The following is a 22,142-nucleotide window of genomic DNA, read 5'->3' as shown; positions in this document are numbered from 1 at the left end:
GATTTACATAATCTTATGAACTCTTTAGCTAAAGTTTATCTTGATGTCTTCATTTATTTTTTTTTCCTTTTCCCTCCATAGAACTTTTTTTAACAGAAGAAGATCAAAAGAAACTTCATGATTTTGAAGAGCAGTGTGTTGAGATGTATTTTAATGAAAAAGATGACAAATTTCATTCTGGGAGTGAAGAGAGAATTCGTGTCACTTTTGAAAGGTTCAGAAACTCTTTAATTATAACTAATTTTATGTCAGAGTGGGTTCTGTTAGTTATGTCTCTCTTACACGGTCATTGTGCAATTTGTATTTGTCAAACAAGTAAGTTTAGTAATCGTTTTACATTATATAGTGGGAGACAGATCAGTTGTTTACTTCATGTAAGTCAGTCAGTCTCTTAATGTTTTTGGACCCTTGTTATAGGGGGCAGAAAAGAGTTAATATTCTTTACTAGTTGATGGAGAAAAATTACTATTTAATTATTTTAAATAATTATGTTTTAAAATAATTATGTCTTAATTATTATGTCTTTAATTATCTAAAGCATTTGTTTCTTTCCATTAGCTTTGCTACATTCTAAAAGTATATGGTGTTTGTGTAGTTGCAGTGATGGTAATAGTTCTGTGTATATGTAGCTGAATACTCTTGTGTTACTCTGATATGGGAATAAATAGCCTGTGGCACAAAAGCGTGTTTCGAAATCTTGTGTTTTTATTACAGTAGGATTAGCAATAGGATTTTTCTTAAACATAAGGTATGCGTTGTTATAAATGAATAACTGTACAAGATTTTATATCTTACCTTGTTTGAGTACATGTAAAATTTCTTTTTACCAATATCATTTATTAAGATTACAGAAATAATTTCTAAACCAATAATTTTTAACATTTGTAAAATGCCTGTGTTTCCTTACAGAGTGGAACAGATGTGCATTCAGGTTAAAGAAGTTGGAGATCGTGTCAACTATATCAAAAGATCATTACAATCATTAGATTCTCAAATTGGCCATTTGCAAGATCTTTCAGCCCTGACTGTAGATACATTAAAAACACTAACTGCCCAGAAAGCTTCAGAAGCTAGCAAAGTTCACAATGAAATCACACGTGAATTGAGCATTTCCAAACACTTAGCTCAAAACCTTATTGATGATGGTCCTGTAAGACCTTCTGTATGGAAAAAGCACAGTGTTGTGAATACACTTAGTTCCTCTCTTCCTCAAGGTGGTCTTGAAAGTAATAATCCTTTTCTTTGTAATATTTTTATGAAAGATGAAAAAGATTCCCAGTGTAACATATTTGGTCAGGATTTACCTGTAATACCCCAGAGGAAAGAATTCAATATTCCAGAGGCTGGTTCCTCTTGCAGTGCCTTATTCCCAAGTGCTGTCTCTCCTCCAGAGCTGCGACAGAGAATACATGGAGTAGAAACCTTGAAAATGTTTAGTAAAAATCAAAAACCAGGCAATTCATCTAACAGTATACCACATCTATCATCCCCACCAACCAAATTTTTTGTTAGTACACCGTCTCAGCCAAGTTGTAAAGGCCACTTGGAAACTGTAACCAAAGATCAAGAAATTGTTTGTTCCAAAGCTGCAGAGGGAGATAACATAGAATTTGGAGCATTTGTAGGTAAGTTTGGAAAAACTGATATTCGTACATCAACAGTATTTTTTTTAAATTATGATTATCACCATAGAAATAAAAATCAATTGCCAATTAATAAAATTATTTGTGTGAAAAGTGCACTATCTTTTCATAGAGTATAGTCCTGAAGTTTTTAAAGGAATCAGAAGTAGGGGAAATAGGTTGAATTGGGCTGTAATTGTTATATTAGCACATAGCTCTTTGGTGCAACTTACTATGATAGTGATTGTGTGGAAAATTTATTTGTACTCTGTCTTTTGAACTTGAGGATAGTCTCTTAATAATCAACTTTCATTGAAATAACTTAATGTGTGAGTTTAAAATACAAAGGGAAAGAGGAGGCTAAAAGTAACTGGCAAAGAACAGTATTTTATACATAGGATGACCATGTAGTTTTTCATTCAAACTAGTACACCTTTGAGAATGAAAGGTTATATTACTAATACTTAGGACTATAGGGAAAGCTAAGATTCTGCTTGAAAAATGAGTATTTATGGCCAACCCACTTATGTACCCAGAGGAGAGCATTTCAGAAAGGAATTATTCAGTCTTATACCTCACCTCAAATAAAATCAGGACTGAAAATATATATCTTTTGGCAAAGATAACATATCAATGACCTTGGTGAAAACTGTTTTGGTGAAGGAAGTGATGGAGGGAGAAGCCAGATTATAGTGAAATATAGTGTGAATGAGAGGAGAGAAAGTAAAGTACCATTGGAAAGGGGGCTGCTCAAAAACTTGATAGTTAAGGCAAGAAGAAAGAAATAACTAATATTTTGGTTTATATGTTTATTGTTTTGTTTTTGATGATAGGTTATGGTTTAAATGTTGACATTATGCCACGTGAAAGGAAAAGGTGAAGAGAGGATGCTTTATAGAGCTAACCAGATCCCAGATATGTGTAGAATGTAGTGTTTTAACAGCCTTCCTCTTAGATTATTAAAGATAAAAGTATTTAAGGGAGAATTCTTGGAAAACAACTTGAGTTGTTTGTGGACATAACCAGAGTTCCTAGGATTGAAGAAGGCCCTCTGTCTCTTTGGGTTTGAATTTTTCCATGAGATGGCTTCTTAGCCTTGTCTTTAACGCTCTATGTGGCTTCCCAGCCTAGGAATTTACGTAGTCATTGAACATGTATAGAGATCGTTCAGAGAATATGTTACGTCTATGTGAAGTCTCCACATGAGGGCCAATCCCATGATTTATCTAGGTACTGAGCATGCTGATCATTACTGCTAGACTGAGTTCACTGTGGTTTATAGAGATGATTTTTCCTACATTAAATATATCCCATTTCATTTTTAAAAAACACATTTTAGTCTGTTTATTAATATACTGCCACTGGGATGGATACAGATATCCTTATGTTTAATGTCTGTATTTATATGTAATATGCATGTGTCATATGTATAATAAACATCTTAATATATAATGCTTTTTTATTGATAATAAAAGCTTCCCTTGTAACTTAGACGGTAAATCTGCCTGCAGTGCAGGAGACGCGTGTTTGATACCTGGGTCGGGAACATCCCCCAGACAAGGGAATGCAACCCACTTCAGTGTTCTTGCCTGGAAATTCTGTGGACAGAGGAGCCTGGCAGACTACAGACCATGGGGTTGCAAAGAGTCAGACACAACTGAGTGACTGACACACACACACACTCTGATAATATAATGATTGTTCCCTTCTTCTTTTAAATTTTAAGCAATTCACTTCATATCACTTGTAGGACTCTTAGGATCCTGTTACTATAAACTGAAGAGTTCATGTTCTCCAACTTTTTAACAAGCATTTTCACTATCAGGAAAGCTACAGAGAACTGCAGAGCCATCAAAACTACTTAGAACACAACGTAAATCATGTGTTTGAATAGGGCAAGCAGATTATTTTGATAGATCAAAATAAACAAGTACTTTTTGTTGTAATCTTTCTCCCTCCTTCTTTTAAGGACACAGAGATAGCATGGATTTACAGAGGTTTAAAGAAACATCAAACAAGATAAAAGAAATGTTATCTGTAAGTAAATCCTTACAGCAGTGCAATTTATTTGGTTGTTTTGGGGTTTAGTTTAAAATAGAATTAAACATGTTTTTCTGTAAAAACAGTTTTAGCAGAGACCATCCGTCATCATCATGATCTGAAATACATTAAGCTCAGTAGACATATTTCTTTTCCTCCTGTATTTCCTGCCTCTGTTAATAATGTCAGCATTCTAGTTTACGAGGGCAAACTTGAACTCTTACTCCTCCCTTCCAGTCAACAGCCAAGTCTAGCTGGTTTTGCTTCCTAAGTGTTTTTTTAGTACTTCTGCTTCTCTTGATCGTTAGTAGTAGGTACCCTGACTTAGGCTGTTATTCTCTAACTTACACTTCATTGAGCTCTTAATATATCTTTAACAAGGTGTTACAGCAACAGTTGAAAGAATTTATCATCACATTCTGATGGCATTATTTTGCTGTTATGAAGTACTTGTTATATATGGGAAATCATTTAGGATAAGTGGACATTTCCTAGTGGGAAATGGTAAACGTTAGGGTTTCCCTACAGATTGCACCTTTTAACAGTGACCTTGTTAAATGACCTTAAAGCCAAAGTATGCTGAAAATTTTTAAGTGCGCAGATAGCTTCCTGCTAAAAACAAAAATAAGTTTCTGTGAGTGGCAAGAAAAGTGGTGGCTATGTTTTCAGTTTAACAATTTTGAGTAATCTACTTAGAGAAAAAGAACTATGCTAATAGAATAATGAGTTCTAGCTCATGTTGGTCAGAGACTTTGAGTTCTTAAACATTTGTGGGTTACATCCCTTTGAAAATCTAATAAAAACTTTAGATCCACTCCAGGAAAAAATGCACATATATGTTTCTGCTTTTAAGGTATAGAGTTTTACAGATACCTGAAGTTCACTCTTCCGTCCCATACTAGAATTTCTGTCAAACATGGTTCTATAAAATTGATGTGCCACTGCATCAAAGAGTATATCAAGGAAAGTACGTAAGCAAAACAGAAACAAAAAATAACTAGAACTGGTTCCGAAAGAAGCAGCTAAAATCAGAAAGGAAATTAGAGTTGCTTTGTGACAAAAGGAAGATTAACACTTTCTGTTGGCTAAGTAAATCAGCTGTAATGTGAAGAATGTAAAGCATCAAAGGTAGAAGAGTTTAATTTTCTTGAGATATGTTAAATTTGTTAATGAAAGTAATAGTTTATTTTGGTAGTAATATTTTAAAACCCATTGTTTCTGAGGGGTGGTAGAGGTTTGGAAATTTTGTAAGTACATAATAGTGTGACCTGTTTATAGTTAAAAAGAAACAAAATGAATTTATCAGCTTACCCTCATTAGTTTAATGAAATTCATAAGTTCATCTGGAAAAATGAATAGGTAAAAAGAAAATGAAGGGGAATTAGTTGTTAGATACTAAAATATCTATACAGGTGGTACAGTTAAAACATGAATATTTAGTAAAACATTTTGATGGCTCTGAAATAACTCTTCTACAAATTAGAATTTAGTAAGGGTAAAATTAGAAATCAATGAGAAAAGGAATGCTTTGTCAGTAAACACACGAATTGAACAACTGGGTAGAAATTTGGAAACATCTGTTTCATATCACTTTATAAGCTCAATGGATTCCAGATTTAATAAAAAAATTAAAATCATAAAAAAACCTAAGAAAATAGAAATATTAAGTCAGTAAGTCAGGAAGGCTTTTAAAACAAATATTAAGGGAAAGATGTAGAGAGATGAGTACTTAAGAATATGAAGCACAGATAAATCTTAAAAAATAGAAATCTGACAAATAATGATCAGATAAATCTTTGGTATACAAATCACTTCTACAGATCAATAAGAAGGCTACCGAAAATCCCCCAAATAAATTTCCCCTCCACTCCTTTACCCTCCAAATTGTTGTTATCACTTTTAATTTTAGTGTAAAATAGTAGTTTTTTTCTTTTTTAGGTTATCTGATAATGTTTTACTATTTTCCAAATTGTTTCCTATTTCTTCCCTAACTTTTGTGTGAACTTGTATTACTATGGAAAAGGATTCATTCAGGTGGATTTATGAACAATAAGCAAATAGGTTATTTTGATGGCAGTTTTTGAGATTGATATTGAAGAAAATAATTGTAACTTGTAATATACTCTTTGGAGCCCAGGTAGATTAAAGCATATTGAGCTAAATAGATCCAGAGACTCTTTATACTACTTAGAACAGTGATTTGAAATTTAGTTAAATTGTTTTAAAATTGTGTATGTGTACCCTGTGCAGAATGATATTCCTTCTGAAAACACTTTGAAACATGTGAGTTCTCACGCTGGATTTACTGAGTGTCACAAAACTTCTGTTCCTCTTCATTCAGAACAAGGTGAGTGTTTTGACTACGTGAGTTACATTAAATAAACGATATTTTTTGTATGTCACACACCTGAGCAGTGAATGTTTCAGGAGTCAGAAAATGAAGATTCTGGTCTATCATTGTTGCTCTCAACCTTGAATAAAACATAATCTTAACATTCTGATAGTTTTTCTTTTTTAACCAGTTTAGTCCTAAAAGAAATGCAGACTTACTTTTTACAAATCTGCTGATTTTAACTTTTACAAATGGAGCTGCTCTGTTTTAATCGGTATAGTCATTTAGTCAACTTGTGTTTCTGATTTAATCTTTAAAAATAGCTAATACATTTATTGATTCAAAATTAAAATACACACAAGCACTTTGAAAATCATTGTCAGTTTCTCACTTGAGCCCCATATGTAACTACTGTTATTTTGCTTTTCCTCTAGAGTTTCATGCTTATATAATCATACATGACAATAAGTCCTTTCTACCTCTCATTTTCAATACAAAATGTAGCATACTGTACATTCCTTGCACCTTTAATTTTTTATCTAAAAATCAAATGGCCTGGAGATGTTTCCATATCATGCTTTTATTTTAGTCATAGTTATCGATATTATATGCATATAAGTTTATTGTTATCTAACTTTTCAGTTAGGTACATAGAATCTTTTTAAGATTCCTTAAGAAAAGCAGTACTAGTAAATGCCCCTCACCATCATGTCTCCTTTCTCTTCAAGTTAGGTTTACTCTTGGAGTGCAAATTGGTTTAACATTCAAATATAATTAAGGCATGATGATAACAAGTTAAAGGAAAAAAATTATCTGATCATCTTAATAGCAGCAGAAAGGCTGACTTCGATGAATTCAACATTCATTCATGATTAAAAACTCCTAGCAAATTAAAAATAGAATGGAGTTCCTTAATCTAAATAAAAGGTATCTTAACAAAAATTTACCACAGATACCGTACTTCATAATGAAATATTAAAAGCCCCAGAAGGGAAATAAGGATTCTGGCTTTATCATTTCTATTTAACATTTTAGCCAAAGGAAGAAAAGGAAGAAAAATAAATGGTAGAAGGATTGAGAGGGAAGAAATAAAACTCTCATTTTCAGATAACTTGGATATTATTACCAACATTAGAATGCCTGTAGTTTTACATCCTCATGTTTCAGTTTTTGGCAGTATCTATTGACCTCCCACTAAAGAAGACAAGGGCTAGGATTATAGCAAGAATTTGAAATCAGGCCAAATGTCCATTAATTGTAGTTTGGTTAAACAGATTATTGCATGTCCTTTGTATGAAGTTCAATGTAGCATCCAAGTAGAATAGAAGAATCTTCTGTGTACTGATATTGAAAGATCTCCAAGCTTAAAGTTCAAAAACCAACAACAGGGACTTCCCTGCTGATCCAGTGGTTAAGACTCCATGCTCCTGATTGAGGGGGCCTGGGTTTGCTCCCTGATCAGGGAGCTAGATCACACATGCCGCAAGTAAGAGTTTGCATGCTGCAACTAAGACCTGGCACAACCAAATAAACATTTTTAAAAACCACCAACAAAAAAAGGTCTGTAAATTAATTTTTTTAAAAAGTCTGAAGATACATGATTAGCATTTATGGTTTTTTTTTTTAAAGGAAAGGCAGGGGTATATATACAAACACAAAATATCTGGAAGGATACATAAGAAAGTTGGAAACAGAGAACAGGGTTTTTCTTTTCATACTCTTGTTTCGTGTTGCCTATTCACAGAAAAACTGAATAATTTGGATATCCTGTCAAGAGACCCATGAGCCTTGTGTAATTCTTATGTTTAGCAGTGTTAGGGAAAGGATACTTATCCTTGGAAAATTTTACATTCTGCCTTGAAATGCTTGTGTTTCGTTAGTTGGTATTAAAAGTTTGTTTTAGTTGTAAAACTTTTTTGTTTTTTAAAATTTTCTCTTAGTGGAAAGTAGCAGTAGAAGGTCATCTACAGAAGAAACTCATGAAGTAGATTCCAAAGCAGCTTTGTTACCGGTTTGTATATTTCAATTAAACATATGCATACTATAAAATCATATTTATTAGAGAAGAGCTAAAACATGGTGATATTTTATTTGAGATGATGTGTAGCTTTAAAAAAAACTTTTTTCAATTGAAGGATAATTGCTCTACAGTATTATGGTGGTCTCTGCCATGCATCAACATGAATAAGTCATATTTACTTCTGTATATCTCCCCTGCCTCTTAAGCCTCCCTCCCTGACCCACATCCCACCCCTGTAAGTTACAGAGTGCGAGGCTGGGCTCCTTGTGTATAGCACCTTCTTGCTAATTACCTGTTTTACACATTATAGTGTATATATGTCAATGCTCCTTTCTCAGTTCATCCCACCCTCTTATTCCCCCACTGTGTCCACAAGCCTGTTCTCTACATCTGCACCTGCATTTCTTCAATACTATTTTTCTAGATTCCATATATATGTGTTAATATATGATACTTTTTTCCCTCTCTCTGGCTTACTTCACTCTGTATACAATGAAATAATACTCAGCCACAGTGTAACATAGCTTATAATTAGATGGAAAATGTGTTAAACATTAAAAATATGGAAAATACCTCTGAATTGACCTTGAGAGACTAGATAGAATTTGAATAAATTATAAACAACTTAAATTTTCCAAAATGATGAAATGTATGATGATTCAAATTCAGGAAACGTGAGTCCCAAACTGGGGAAGTAAAAATAAATTGACACTTAGAAATGTAAAACAGCAGAATAAAACCCACCACATATACCTGTTACTAGTGATTTCTTTGTCACAGTTTGCATGATTTTAATTTTTTTTCTTAATACTTTGATGCATTTTTCTTTTTGCAGCAAACACATTTTTTTTTCAGAGTCATAGAAACAAATGTGTATTTTAAGAAGAGAAAATTGTTAACCAACAACTATAATTATAAGAAATAACACTTGTAAAATTCTTTATTCTACCTTGTATAATGGCCTTATGGTAGCTTTTATAGCCATTTTTTTATTCTATTGGGTTAGTTGTACAAACAAAATTCATATTAACTTCTCAGCCCTTTATTCATGAAACGTATTATAGGATACAAAGCAGAGATAAACAGTTACGCTTTGTCTAGAGACTTTTCCTTTTAACTTTTCATTTGTGTTTGTTTCTATCTAAAGGACTGGTTACAAGATAGACCATTGAATAGAGAAATGTAAGTAAGCCTTGTCTCACCGTTAGTGTGAAAAGTACTCCATTCAATAGAATGTTGTCTTTTTTCTGCTCTTTGCATAATAACCTCTTTAATACTTCTTGCAAGTGTTGATGATTATTTATTTTGGGATCTCCTGTCTTTACACTGAAAAGATTGGGGAATCATTTATTATGAGTCAATGTATATATTTTATGATTATATATAATTATGGGCATATTGTAGTCACAACTCTACTAAAATTTTCCATATAATGATAGAATTATGATTTTATTATTTAGTCCTATTTCCAAGTTGCTTCCAAAGACCTAGTTTGACACCTTAGTTAATTTCTCTGCCCATTGTTCCAATCAACAAGTCTTTCTTCTGCCTTTGGAAAGCACTTAGGTAATTAGAGCAGTAATACACAGCGTACCTTAGAAAGCCTGCATGCAGGGAAATGCCCTAGAAAGCTGATGTGGTAATCCAGAACCAAAAGTAACAGAAGACCATGACAAGTAGTCATCCCCAGAAAGTAAAAAATTTCAGTTCAGATTAAACATAAGAATCAAAGATAACCTATGTATTTCCCAGCCTAGAAATTAGTATTTTAGGACTCAAAAGGACATTAAAGTAATCTTGTTTTGATACCTATTTGATATAGGAAGCATGCTTAAGAAGGGAAGCCAATTTGAGGGAAATTATTATTTATTATACAGTGTTTACCCTGTTTTCTTCTCTGTATCAGACATAGATGCGAGTATATAGAGAACAAAATAAACCAAATGTTACATAGGTATGCAGCTGGTCAAATTTTGGAGATATCCTGGTCCTGACTGGTACTTGAAAGACCTGTTTATAATGAAACCTCTTCAGACAATAAATGTCTTTTGTAGCTAGAACTGTAGGGTGTAAGTACAGATTTGGTACTTAAAGTTGATGTTAATTCAGCTAATAAGAGAACATTAAATTACAGAATACTGACCCAGAGAAGTACCCACAAAGGTAGAGTTGGCAGTACTCTTTGGGTGCAAGAAAAGAGTACTTTATCAATAGTAGAGAAAGGGCTAATGCTCGGTCAGAGTATTTCCCGTAAGAAAATATTTGTGTTATTAAGGTGAAAACCAAACATCAGAATCAGAATGTAAAAGCTAGAAAGAGATTACCAAGGTCTTCTACTCTATACGTCCTTTCAGGATCTAGTCCTTTAGTCCTGAGCAAAGCCACATACCTGTATAATGGGAGAACGAAGCTTCTAATCCATTTTCTTTATTGCATTCCACTCTCTTTTCCACTATACCTGTCTCTCTACTCTGTACTGTAATCTGTGGGATTAATAGAACCTCTCCTTGGTACCAATATATGTTGTTATAAATAAATTATGTTTAACATTGGAAAGAAATTTTTTTCAACTTTAGCAGTTGAATTTTGCAAAATGATACCTAATTACTGTTCTTTCAGTTCTTCGCCTATCAATTCGGTTGAATTTTTATAGTCTTGCAAAGTCATTTCAAGGCACTGTGTAAAAGTACTGGAGTGAACCTGCATCATAGAGGAGTCATGGAATATATTGCTCTATTAGTACTCAACCTTCAGTTTGGCTCCAAACTACTACTGATATTTATGTAGGCTTGAATTGGACGTATGAGTTATTGATAGTGGGTTTGTACATATCTGTGTGTGAATTTGATGCTAACTTAAGGGAAATGGCAGATATTCAAACAAAAATGAATCTGAATCACAGAATTATTTTAATAATGTTATATTAAGAATTTATAATAACTTCATAAGATAAAGTTTTATGGTAGCCAAAACTAAAGCTGTAACTTAACTTATTATATTTTTTGGTGTTTCCTTAAGGCCACCTGAAGAAGGAACCTTAAATGGTGAGTGTGTAGTAAATACAATGTGAAAAGCTAAGAATTGTATATAATGTATTTTATTTTAGCAAATACTAACATTGTCCTAGATAAGAAATATTAGGCTTCATATTTGAAAAAAGCCAAGGAAGTAGAAAGTTGTTCCCTCAGTTCATTTCTCTTTATTATATGTGTTTCACAAATATGGTAACTCACCATGTGAATGATAATCTTTTTGCAGTCTTCCCACTTCCCTTCATCCTTGCTGCCCAGACTGCTGCTTCCTTATATTCCTTGTGCTACTGAATATTACTCTTTCATTCAGCTAGGTGAAACCTGAGAGGAAGGTATTCTTGACCCCCTTGACCTTGCAGTCACAAAGTCCTATTATATTTACTTCCTAAAACATTTCTGGAATCCATCTTCCACTCTACATCCTGCTGCTGCTTTTAGTTCAGACTGTCATCATTTTTAAATCCTTTTATTGATGCATATACAGAAAATATATAGTAAGTGAGCAATCCCATGTAATTGGCACCCAGATCACAAAATACATGTCAGTATCTTAGCTACTGTATCATTTTATAACCTCTGCCCCTTAAACAACACAGATTGATTTTATCTGTGTATGTTCGTGTTTATCTTATTTTTCTCTATTTTATGTATGTATATTTGTGTGTATATATGTAAAATATATAAATGGAATCTTACAGCGTGTACTCTTCTTTTGTGTCTGACTTTTGTCCTAACACATGCTTATGAGATTCATAAACGTTGTATGTAGTATGAGTTGGGCATTCTCACTACTATATAGTATTTTCTTATATGAATATATTCAGTTTATGTATCGATTCTACCATTTGATGGGTATTTCAGTAGCTTCCAGTATATGGCTAATATTGATAGTGCTGCATGAGCATTCTTGTTCATGTTGTTTGGTAAACGGGATGTGTTTATTTTTTGGGGGGTATGTACACAGGAGTGGAATTGCTGGTGGTAGGGTGCATGTGTTTATATTCAGTAGTTACTGCCAAATAGGGTTTCAAAGTGATTGTGCCAGTTTGGGCTCCTTTCCAGTCTCTTTTCTATTCTACCACCAAAATGATTCTTTCAAGAAGATCTGATCTTGTCACTACTCTGCTTTCCATTTTTCTACTGTTTTTGGATAAAATCAGCATCTTTTCATTTTTGAAGTATTTTAAAAGTTTTATTTATTTTATTTTTGGCTGTGCTGGGTCTTTGTTGCTGTGCAGGCTTTTCTCTAGTTGTAGAGAGCAGGGGCTACTCTCTAATTGTGGTGCGTGAGCTTCTCATTGTGGTGGCTTCTCTTGTTGTGTAGCACAGGTTATAGGATGCGTGGGCCTCAGTGGTTGCAGCATGTAGGCTCAGTAGTTGGAGTTTCTGGGCTCTAGAGCTCAGCTCAGTAGTTGCGGCATACTGACTTAATTGCTCCGTGGCATGTGGGATCTTGGTACCCATGGTACCAAGGTGGTATCAGGGTACCCATGTCTCCTGCATTGGCAAGCAGATTCTTTAGCAATGAGCCACTAGGGAAGCCCCCTGTGTCTTTTCTTAACATTGCATATTTGGCTTTTAACAATTTGGTATTCCCTGCTTCTGTAGCTTTACTCCCTACTGGTATGCCTGTACTTTTGCTCATTAATGTAAGATCTTGGTTGTATATCCAGATACTTGGTTATAAATCCAAATCACTTGTATGACGACACATACCTGAAGAGTTAGAATATTTTGGAGTGAGATCTGGGTAAGTCTATGTTTGAAAAGCCACACAGGTGATTCTGATATATGGATAAGTAGGTAGATTGGTAGGTAGGTATGTAGATAAATAAATAGATAGATGGTGTTGAAAACAACTGTTCTGTTCATATTAAACAAGTTTCTGTTTCTCAAGTATAGCAAATGTTGCCCTGACTCTGCCACACCTTCCAAACTACTTGCTTTTCCCTTCTTCTTTTCTCTGAGGCATTCTTCAACCTTTCTTCAACCAGGAGACATTTGGTACCTCTCCTCTACAGTCCTATATTCTGTGTGTGAGAATATGCATACACACACTACATTTTATACAATTTATCACACAGTGTTATAACTGTTAACTGACTTCCTTCTCCTGTAAGAATGTAAATAAAAAAGAACCTAGTCTTGCATTTATATTCTAGAAAGTTCTAGAACCTTAACACGTAATAGGTTCAATGTATTCTCCACCTTTCTCACTACAGTTAAGTCCTCACAGAAATTAACACAACATTGTAAATCAACTGTACTTCAATAAAGAAATAAAATTTTTTAAAAAGTGAAGTCCTCAAATACATCTAGAGATGGAGGAAGGGTTTTTTTTGTTACATTTCACATTTGCTCATGGTCAACCCGCTAAAATGGTTACAGGGCTGTCTCCACACCCCGAAGATATGACGCTTCTCTCACACTTTGAATAGGGAATAAGGGAAGAATGTAGTTTATGACAGGAGAGTGTGAACTGTCATATGCTTTTTGAGTGCATAGTTACCACTAATCTGCCTTATCTGGCATAATAAAATATGGTAATAAAGCACATGAAAGACATAATTTATCACTTTTTTAATTGCAGAGAGCTTACCTGCAGACAGCTTGGAATGATTAAATGAGAATGCCTGAGCAAAAATTTATGCTGTATGATTATTTTTAAAGGGGTCTCATTTGTTTATTTGCTGTTTTAGGTCTTGCTTCTCCATTTAAGCCAGTTATGGATACAAATTACTATTACTCAGGTTAGTAACAATAAATATTATATTAAAAACAAAATTTAGTAATGCTTTGAGCTTTGGGGGATTTCATTATTTCTCTCTCATTTTTTTATGCAGCTGTGGAAAGAAATAACTTGATGAGATTATCCCAGAGCATTCCATTTACACCTGTGCCTCCAAGAGGTAAAACCAAGAAGTAAAAATAAAAGGAGAAATAAACCCTTAATTAATATGTGGGTTTAAACTATAATATAGAACATAGGTGGTGACAGAAAGAGGAGAAATTGCATTAAGCAGTGTTAACTTCATGTAAGTTTTAATCAGCCTGATTACAAGAGTCAGGTATATTTAAATAGATGAAGGCATCAGAAGTATTGATTTTTCTTTATTTCTCACATCCAGAAGCAGTGGTGTATTTTAATTCAAAACAGCTCTTGATCATAGTTTAGTAATGAAAGCACTGATAAATTGATATCACAGGATTTATGGAACAGATCTAACCTCCTGTCTGAAAGTTTAGCTTACAAATGGTTAGAAGTCTAGTTACTTTTTAAAAATTTTTCTCCAAAATGTTCATGATTTCAGAAATGCTTATCATTACCGAATACATGTGAACTTAGAAATACTAGATCTTGGTTTCTGAATATTTCTTGTCCTTAAACTTCTTTTATAAAACTACAACCTGGTCCATCTCATTTTCTATTCCTTACTTAATCTTAACCAAAGATACCTGCCAATTTTTGCTCCGTGCTTTTTAGAGTCATATTTTGACCTTAAAATGTGTCCATTCATCTTGCAGGTGAGCCTGTCACAGTGTATCGATTGGAAGAGAGTTCTCCCAACATACTGAATAACAGCATGTCTTCTTGGTCACAGCTGGGCCTCTGTGCCAAAATAGAATTTTTAAGTAAAGAAGAGATGGGAGGAGGTTTACGAAGAGCTGTCAAAGTACAGTGTACTTGGTCAGAACATGATATCCTCAAATCAGGACATCTTTATATTATCAAATCTTTTCTTCCTGAAGTGGTTAACACATGGTCAAGTATTTATAAAGAAGATACAGTTCTGCATCTCTGTCTTAGAGTAAGTGCTAGTGAATGCATACAGTGAAGCATTGTTTGAGCTTCTTGTTTTCACTGCTAAAGTATAATTAATAAAGTCTTAATGTCAATGTTGAACAAAGGTTTCTTTTTTCTGTTGTGTAGGAAATTCAACAACAGAGAGCAGCGCAAAAACTCACATTTGCCTTCAACCAAATGAAACCCAAATCCATACCATATTCTCCAAGGTAAATCTTTACAAATTTCTGAGATCTTTTAGTGGATAACATTCTATTTTGACCTTCATTATGGATGCTGAATTTCATTATTTACCCATTTTACAGATTGATTAGAATTTTATTAACAAAACTGCTAGTAATATCTATAACTTTCTCATAAGGTTCCTTGAAGTTTTCCTGCTGTATTGCCATTCAGCAGGACAGTGGTTTGCTGTGGAAGAATGTATGACTGGAGAATTTAGAAAATACAACAACAATAATGGTGATGAGATTATTCCAACTAATACACTGGAAGAAATTATGCTGGCCTTTAGCCACTGGACTTATGAATATACAAGAGGGGAGTTACTGGTACTTGATTTACAAGGTAAATTTATTAAAATATTGCTGAAAGGAAATTATGCATCAGGTTCTCATCTATTTAATATACAGAAATCTGCTTCTCTATAGATATGTAAAATCTTAGGTCAGTAAAAGCTGTTAAAAAAGCAAGTCAATAATGGCCATAGTATGTAGCTATCAGGGTCCTGAAGAATAGGGTCTGGCTATCTTAATTGTTATCTAGGCAGTGCAGATGTTTTAATAAGCAAAAACATGTGAAATCCCCTATTTTACTCATAGATCTATAGCCTTAGTTTTTTAAAAGTATAAAGATTATTTCTTTAAAACAATAATAAGTAATCTTTATTGTTTCTGGAGTACTTGCTATTTATTACTGTCAACTGAACTACCTAAATATTTAGTGGATTAAAAAAAATTTGCTTTCACTTTTTTGGTTCAAGAATTTGGGGCTAGGTTATCTTTGCTGTACTCTTGGAGAATTTGAATGGCTGGATACTAGTTTGGACAGCTTGACTGGAGCCAAATGTTTTAAGTCTCTGTTTAAGACAGCTGAATTCCTCAGTTCTCCACCCAGTGATCTCTCTACATGGCTTGCTAGCTTGGACTTTTCTTACAGCATGGTAGTTTGGGGTAATTAGACTTTTTAAGTGACAGCTGGCTTCTCCAGAGAGAAAGCAGGAATTCTTACATTAGGCCCCAAATGGGCCCAGATCCCTTCTGCCACATTTTACTGGTCAAGGTAAGCTGTAAGGACAGATCAGATTTAAGAGGTAATGAATAGATTCCAGCACTTGGTTAGTGGAGCAGCATGTATACTAGGAGGGAAAAACTGATCGTAGCTTCTTTGTAGACAGATTCTTTCGTTTCTATAAAAAAAAAAAGAAGAAACTATGGCTGGGAAAGAGCAGTGATTTGCTTTTTTCCTAAAGAGTAGCTTTAATTTCAACTGTTAACATAGATCAGAATTCAACGTCACCTAAGAACAATTGTTCAGAATGTTTATCACTTGATGACTTCTTTCATTATATAGATATAAAAGATTTATTGACAAACCAACATTTGTTATTTCAATACCAACTCAACAAAATTGTATAAAAATAGCTATTGTTTTTTCAGTAATTCATTTTATATAAATGATTAAGTGGTGTGTATGTAGTGAAAACTCTGATATATTCTATTAGATGGGCCAATCCATTTTCAAGTGTGCCCTAGGAAATGAGGCCAAACTATGAATATTGATTAAGAGATGGCAGTTACTTTTAATAAGCAGGGTAATTTTGATGTTCTCTATAAAATTAATGTTATGGAGCCATTTTTAAATAAAAATATTTTAGATAATTACTACAAACAAACAACATAGAAATGTATAAAGAACAGAATGCTCCCATCTTTACTATTTCTGTACTTTTGTGAAGACAAATTCACGAATTTTTTTTCCTTTAATCATTTTGTGTTGGGATTTTTCTCCAACTGGAATCATGCTATATATGTGTGTGTGTGTTTGAGTATGTGTTTGTATTTCACTTGCTTTTTTTTCCTACCTAACGGTATATGATAAACATCTTCTGGGTTATTACTGATAAATTTGAGTCATTCCTTTTAACTGTTGTAGTATGAAAGCATAGCATGATTTAAATCCTCTCTTGTCACACAGCCACCCTATTTTTTAGGTTTAGAGAGTACAGTTTTAAGAGTGCCTGCCATTTTAACCTTTTCCAAAAGGTTGTAGGAATTCATACTCAGCACTATGCAAGCACTCATCACTGTGCCCATTTCTTCATCTGTTCAGTATGGAATGCCAGTCTGAGAAGAAATTAGTATCATATTTTAATTCTAGATTTTTCTGTTGTGAAATTCTAACCATTTTATTAGATTTCATTCTAATGGGTAAAATATTTTATGATTGTTCAAGTATCAGTAGTTATTCTTTCTTTATGTGAATGAATAGGTAAGACTGAAGAGATTTAATCTCACTTTTAACACCTCTGGAGAGGACTGGGGGTGAAGAAAAACATTCACAGTCTTATTTTTATGTAATCTGAATCTTTTGAGCCAGGTGTATTCATATGTTAGTCTGTGATTTTTAAAAATCCAGGATATTTTTAAAATGGCTTACAGATCATGCCTTCATGTACTTAATTGTTTTTTGCTAACTAAGGTGAAACAAGGGCAAATTGTAAATAAGGAAATATTTACTTGCAGCCTTGGTCTTGTTGCATCAGAAACTGGTGTAATCAGGAACTTGCATTGTCTGCCTGCCAACTCTGACATTTAACTGTTGTTCATGTTGCAGGAACTGTACTTGTTGCTAGTGCAATGTTGAGGTCAAAAGAGAAAAACTATACTCTTTTGAATAGCTTAACATTGTGTAATGGTTGATGATACTGTAGAATTTCCTGTGACCTTTTTATTATGTATATATCAGTATTTTATATCAATTACATAATATGAATTATCTTCTTTGTATATACATATAAAGGTGTGGGTGAAAGTTTGACTGACCCATCTGTGATAAAGGCAGAAGAAAAGAGGTAATGAGTTTTAATAATTTCATGAAAATCTTTTTATAATTTCAAACTCTACATTTCTGTTTGCATCAACTGACTTTTTCTTTTAACTACCAATTCCACAGATCCTGTGATATGGTTTTTGGCCCAGCAAATCTAGGAGAAGATGCAATAAAAAACTTCAGAGCAAAACATCACTGTAATTCTTGCTGTAGAAAACTTAAACTTCCAGGTAAGCGCTTTCTTAATCAGTATAAAGTATATAAATTGTTAGCAGAGTTAGCTACTGCAGAACTTCATAAGGCCAGAAACATAAATGAATCTGTGCTTTCTTTCCTTACTTACAGAAATACAGAGTTCATTCTCTTGATATAAATGTATTATGAGTCTGGTGGATGCTAGAAATTGTGTTAGATTTTGATGATATGATAGTGAATGAGGCAAACATGGTCCCTGCTCTCAGTGGAGTTTAGTCAGATCTTAAATACTAAAAGATTAACAGAGGATTATAGGACTATCATAAATATCAAGCAGAAAAAATAGACCAGGTAAACACATCACTTAACACAAACTTAAAGGTCAAGGAATGCTACCTATGGAACTAACAGATTTGCCTAAAACTTGAAGGATGCATAGACTTTCAAGTTGGCCTGGAAAAGAGTGTTTCATGAAACAGAAACAAGGAATTGCAGATACAGTTACTCATGATAGTAATTTCATCTTTATATTTGAGAATTTTTGAATTGTAAGTTGTTTCACAGACCAGTGGTTCTCGCTCTTTGGTGTGCATTGTCATCCCCTTTGGAACTTTTCCAAAATTACAGGTGCTTGGCACTTGCCCTGGACCTGTATTTCTGAAAGTTCCTCTCATTATGACCAGTAATGTAGTAGTGAAGACCTTGGGCCTGGGAGCCAGACTCCAGGTCCTCAAAGAATACCTACATCATAGAGGTTTGTAGTTTTTGTTTGTTTGAGGTTTAAACGAGTTGGTATTTGTGAAGTACTTCCGGAACAGTGCCAGGGACATAGTAACATAGTAAGCATGTTACTACTACTGTCTGTAATTTTTTTTTAATTGTTCATGTTAACAGATTCAGAAATTATTTATTTTTGTATATTGACCTTGTATCCTACATTCTTGCTAAACTCACTTAGTTCTATGAGGCTTTTTGATTTGGTTTAGTTTAGTTTTTTGTTTGTAAATTCTGTGTAGACAGTAGAGACAGTTTTGTTACTTCCTTTGCAATTTGTATGCCTTTCATTTATTTTTCTTAACTTTTTTCACTGGCCAGGAATTCTAGTACAATGTTCAATATGAATAGTGAGAGTAGACATCCTCTTTCACACCTTATTCCTTGAAGGTGCTTATCCTAAATGGACATCGAATTAGTCAGATGTTTTTTCTGCATCTATATTTTTGGTTTGATCATTTGGTTTTTCTTCTTTAATTGGTTACTGTTACATTGAATTACACTAATTGTCTTTTTTTAAATGTTGAGCCAGTCTTGTATTCCCAGGAAAAACTCCACTTCATCTTGATATATTATCTTTTTTTGTGTTCATTTGTGTGTTCAAATTGTATATAGCTTCAATTTCCTAATGTTTTGTTGATGATTTTTATATCTATGTTCATGAAGAATGTTGATCTGTGAGATTTTTTTTTCCCCCTTGTACTGTCATTCTTGTTTTGTTTTCGGATAATGCCTTAAAAATAAGTTGGAATTATTTACACCTCTTCTGTTTTGGGGAATAGATTGTATAGAATTGATACTACCTCCACTTCAAATATTTGATGGAATTATCTAGCAAAACCATCTGTCTGAAATTTTCTTCATCAGATACTTTTTAACTAAGAGTTTATTTTTTTTAGATAGATACTGTTTTTTTGAGTGAGTTTTAATAGTTTGTGTCTTTCAGGGGGTTGGTCCATTTTATTTGTTTTGAGAAATAGTTAATAATACACCTGTGTAAGTTTAAGGCATACAGACAGCATGATGGTTTGATTTACATAAACTGTGAAGTGATTTTACCACAATAGATTCAGCTAGCATTCATCTTTTCATATACATAGAATAGAAATAAAAGAAAATATTTTTCCTCATGATGACTCTTGGTATTTATTTACTCTTTTAACAACTTTCCTGTGTATCATATATCAGTGTTAGCTATAGTTGTGGTATTCTACATTATATCCCTAGTGCTTATTTATTGTGTAACTGAAAGTTTGTACCTTATGACCGCCTGCTTCCAGTTTTTCCTCACCTTACCCTCCACCTCTGGTAATCAGAAATCATCTCTTCCTGTCAGTTTGTTTTCTTAGGTTCTGTGTATAAATGAGATTGTATAGTATTTGACTTTATTTTATTTAAATTGGCAAATTTATGGGCATAGTTCTTTTTGTGATGCTATATTTTAAAATGTCTGGTGATTCTGGTGAATCCTCTCTTTTATGGTATCATATGCTTTTTCTTTTTCAATCTGGCTAAAGTGTATCCGTGTTATTGGTACTTTAAAAGAACCAGTTTTTGTTTTCATTGCTTTATCCTATTATCTGTTGTCAGTTTCTTTGATTTTTTTTTCTCTATTATTTCCATTTTTCTGCTTGCTTGCTCTGGGTTTAGTTTGTTTTTTCTCTAGTTAGGGTAGAAATTTAGATTATTGAGACTAGTGCTATAGATTTTCCTGTATTGTGTTAGCTGCATTTCATAAATTTTGTGTTAAAAAATATAGAGGGATATGTATTATTTTTGTTTTTAATTTTTTAAATATAGCTTATTTCCCTTGAGATTTCCTCTTTGACATATAGATTATTTACAAATGTCTTTTTTAGTTCTCAAATGTTTGTAATTTTTCCTGGTAAACTGATTTCTTGCTTAATTCCATTATGATAAGAGAACATGCTTTATATGAATTCAATTTAAAGAAAAATTGTAAACCTTATAAAGATACTGTCTCTAGTGAATGAATGTTATATTTCAAGGGAATATTCTCTTGTTGGATAAAGTATTTGATTAATGTTAATGAAAGAAAGTTTTTTGATAGTGTTGTACTGCTTTTTTATATCCTTGCTGATTTTCTGTCTACTTAACTCTGTTCATTACTTAGAAAGGAGATCTTTAATTGTGAATTTGTCTGCTTTGCTTTCAGTTTTCTCAGTTTTCCCTGCATATATTTTGAAGCTTTGCTACACTGATTTACAGTATATATAAAGATTTTTATATATATACAAAGATTTATACCAAGAAGTTAAAGCTTCTTGATTTAATGGTTTAATTTTTATCATTATGTAATGGTATGGTAATTTCCCTTGTTCTAAAGTCTACTTTGTCTGATATTAGCATAGCTTTTGATTGGTGGTTCCATCAGATATCTTTTCCTATTATTTTTACTTGTCTATATTAACTATTTTTAAAGTGATTTTCTTATAGACAGCGTAAAGTAATTAGTTCCTAGGTTTAATCTGTGTTTCTTAAATCTAACAATTTCTATCTTTTAATTGCTGTTTTAGACCCTTTATGTTTAATGTAATTATTGATATGGTTAGGTTTTTATCTGCTGTTTTATTGTTTTCTGATTGACATCTCTGTTTTGTTTTGTTGTTGTTTTGCCTCCTTTTCATTTTAGTATTCTCTTTTATCTTTATGTTGTTTTTTTTTAAGTGGTTGCTCATAGTTTCCCTTACCTAAGAATGTATTTTGCTTTCATTCCTGAAGGGTATTTTCATTGGATCTGGAATTTGAGATTGACACTTTATCTGTCAGCACTTAAAAAATGTTCTGCTGTCTTCTGGCCTCTCTAATTTCTGATGAAAACTCCATAGTCATTTGAGTTATTCTTCCTTTTTACATGATGTATCATTATAATGTATCTCCTTTCAAGATTTAGTATTTATTTTTGGTTTTGAGCAGTTTGACAGTTTGATTTTATGTCTAGTAACTTTCTCTGAGTTTATCTTGTTTCAGCTTTACTAAGCTTCTTAAGTTTGCAAATTGATGACTTGTGTCAAATTTGGGGAGTTTTTAGTTACTAGTTCATCAAATATGTGTTCTTCATCAACCTTTTCATCTGTTCCTGGACTCTCATAAAAAGACCTTTTGATAATTGTCACCCAGGAACTTGTGACTTCTGAGGACTAACTTAAAAATTAATTTTTTTCTTTTGTTCAGATCAGATAATTTCTACTGATCAATATACACACTCACTGACTCCTCATTCTTTCTTTATTCTGCTGTTAAGCTTTGC

The 22,142-nt window shown here is 33.0% G+C and overlaps 1 protein-coding gene across 1 annotated transcript in view; it reads left to right on the top strand.

The window, feature by feature from the left end:
- The window catches only part of TRPM7 (transient receptor potential cation channel subfamily M member 7), a 108,658-nt gene that overhangs the window by 77,553 nt on the left and 8,963 nt on the right, over window positions 1–22,142 (top strand). Inside the window, exons 25-38 of the mRNA XM_005685780.3 lie at window positions 82–214; window positions 910–1,625; window positions 3,592–3,659; window positions 5,913–6,009; window positions 7,935–8,005; window positions 9,162–9,196; window positions 11,033–11,058; window positions 13,746–13,796; window positions 13,890–13,955; window positions 14,572–14,855; window positions 14,978–15,060; window positions 15,213–15,418; window positions 17,873–17,924; window positions 18,026–18,132. Coding sequence (XP_005685837.1) covers window positions 82–214; window positions 910–1,625; window positions 3,592–3,659; window positions 5,913–6,009; window positions 7,935–8,005; window positions 9,162–9,196; window positions 11,033–11,058; window positions 13,746–13,796; window positions 13,890–13,955; window positions 14,572–14,855; window positions 14,978–15,060; window positions 15,213–15,418; window positions 17,873–17,924; window positions 18,026–18,132 — 1,995 coding nt within the window. The remainder of the gene's footprint in view (window positions 1–81; window positions 215–909; window positions 1,626–3,591; window positions 3,660–5,912; window positions 6,010–7,934; window positions 8,006–9,161; window positions 9,197–11,032; window positions 11,059–13,745; window positions 13,797–13,889; window positions 13,956–14,571; window positions 14,856–14,977; window positions 15,061–15,212; window positions 15,419–17,872; window positions 17,925–18,025; window positions 18,133–22,142) is intronic.

The sequence above is a fragment of the Capra hircus genome, chromosome 10 (genome assembly GCF_001704415.2).
Source record: "Capra hircus breed San Clemente chromosome 10, ASM170441v1, whole genome shotgun sequence".
NCBI lineage: Eukaryota > Metazoa > Chordata > Mammalia > Artiodactyla > Bovidae > Capra > Capra hircus.
The sequence above is the reverse complement of the archived record's forward strand: the minus strand, read 5'-3'. Positions and strand labels throughout refer to the sequence as shown.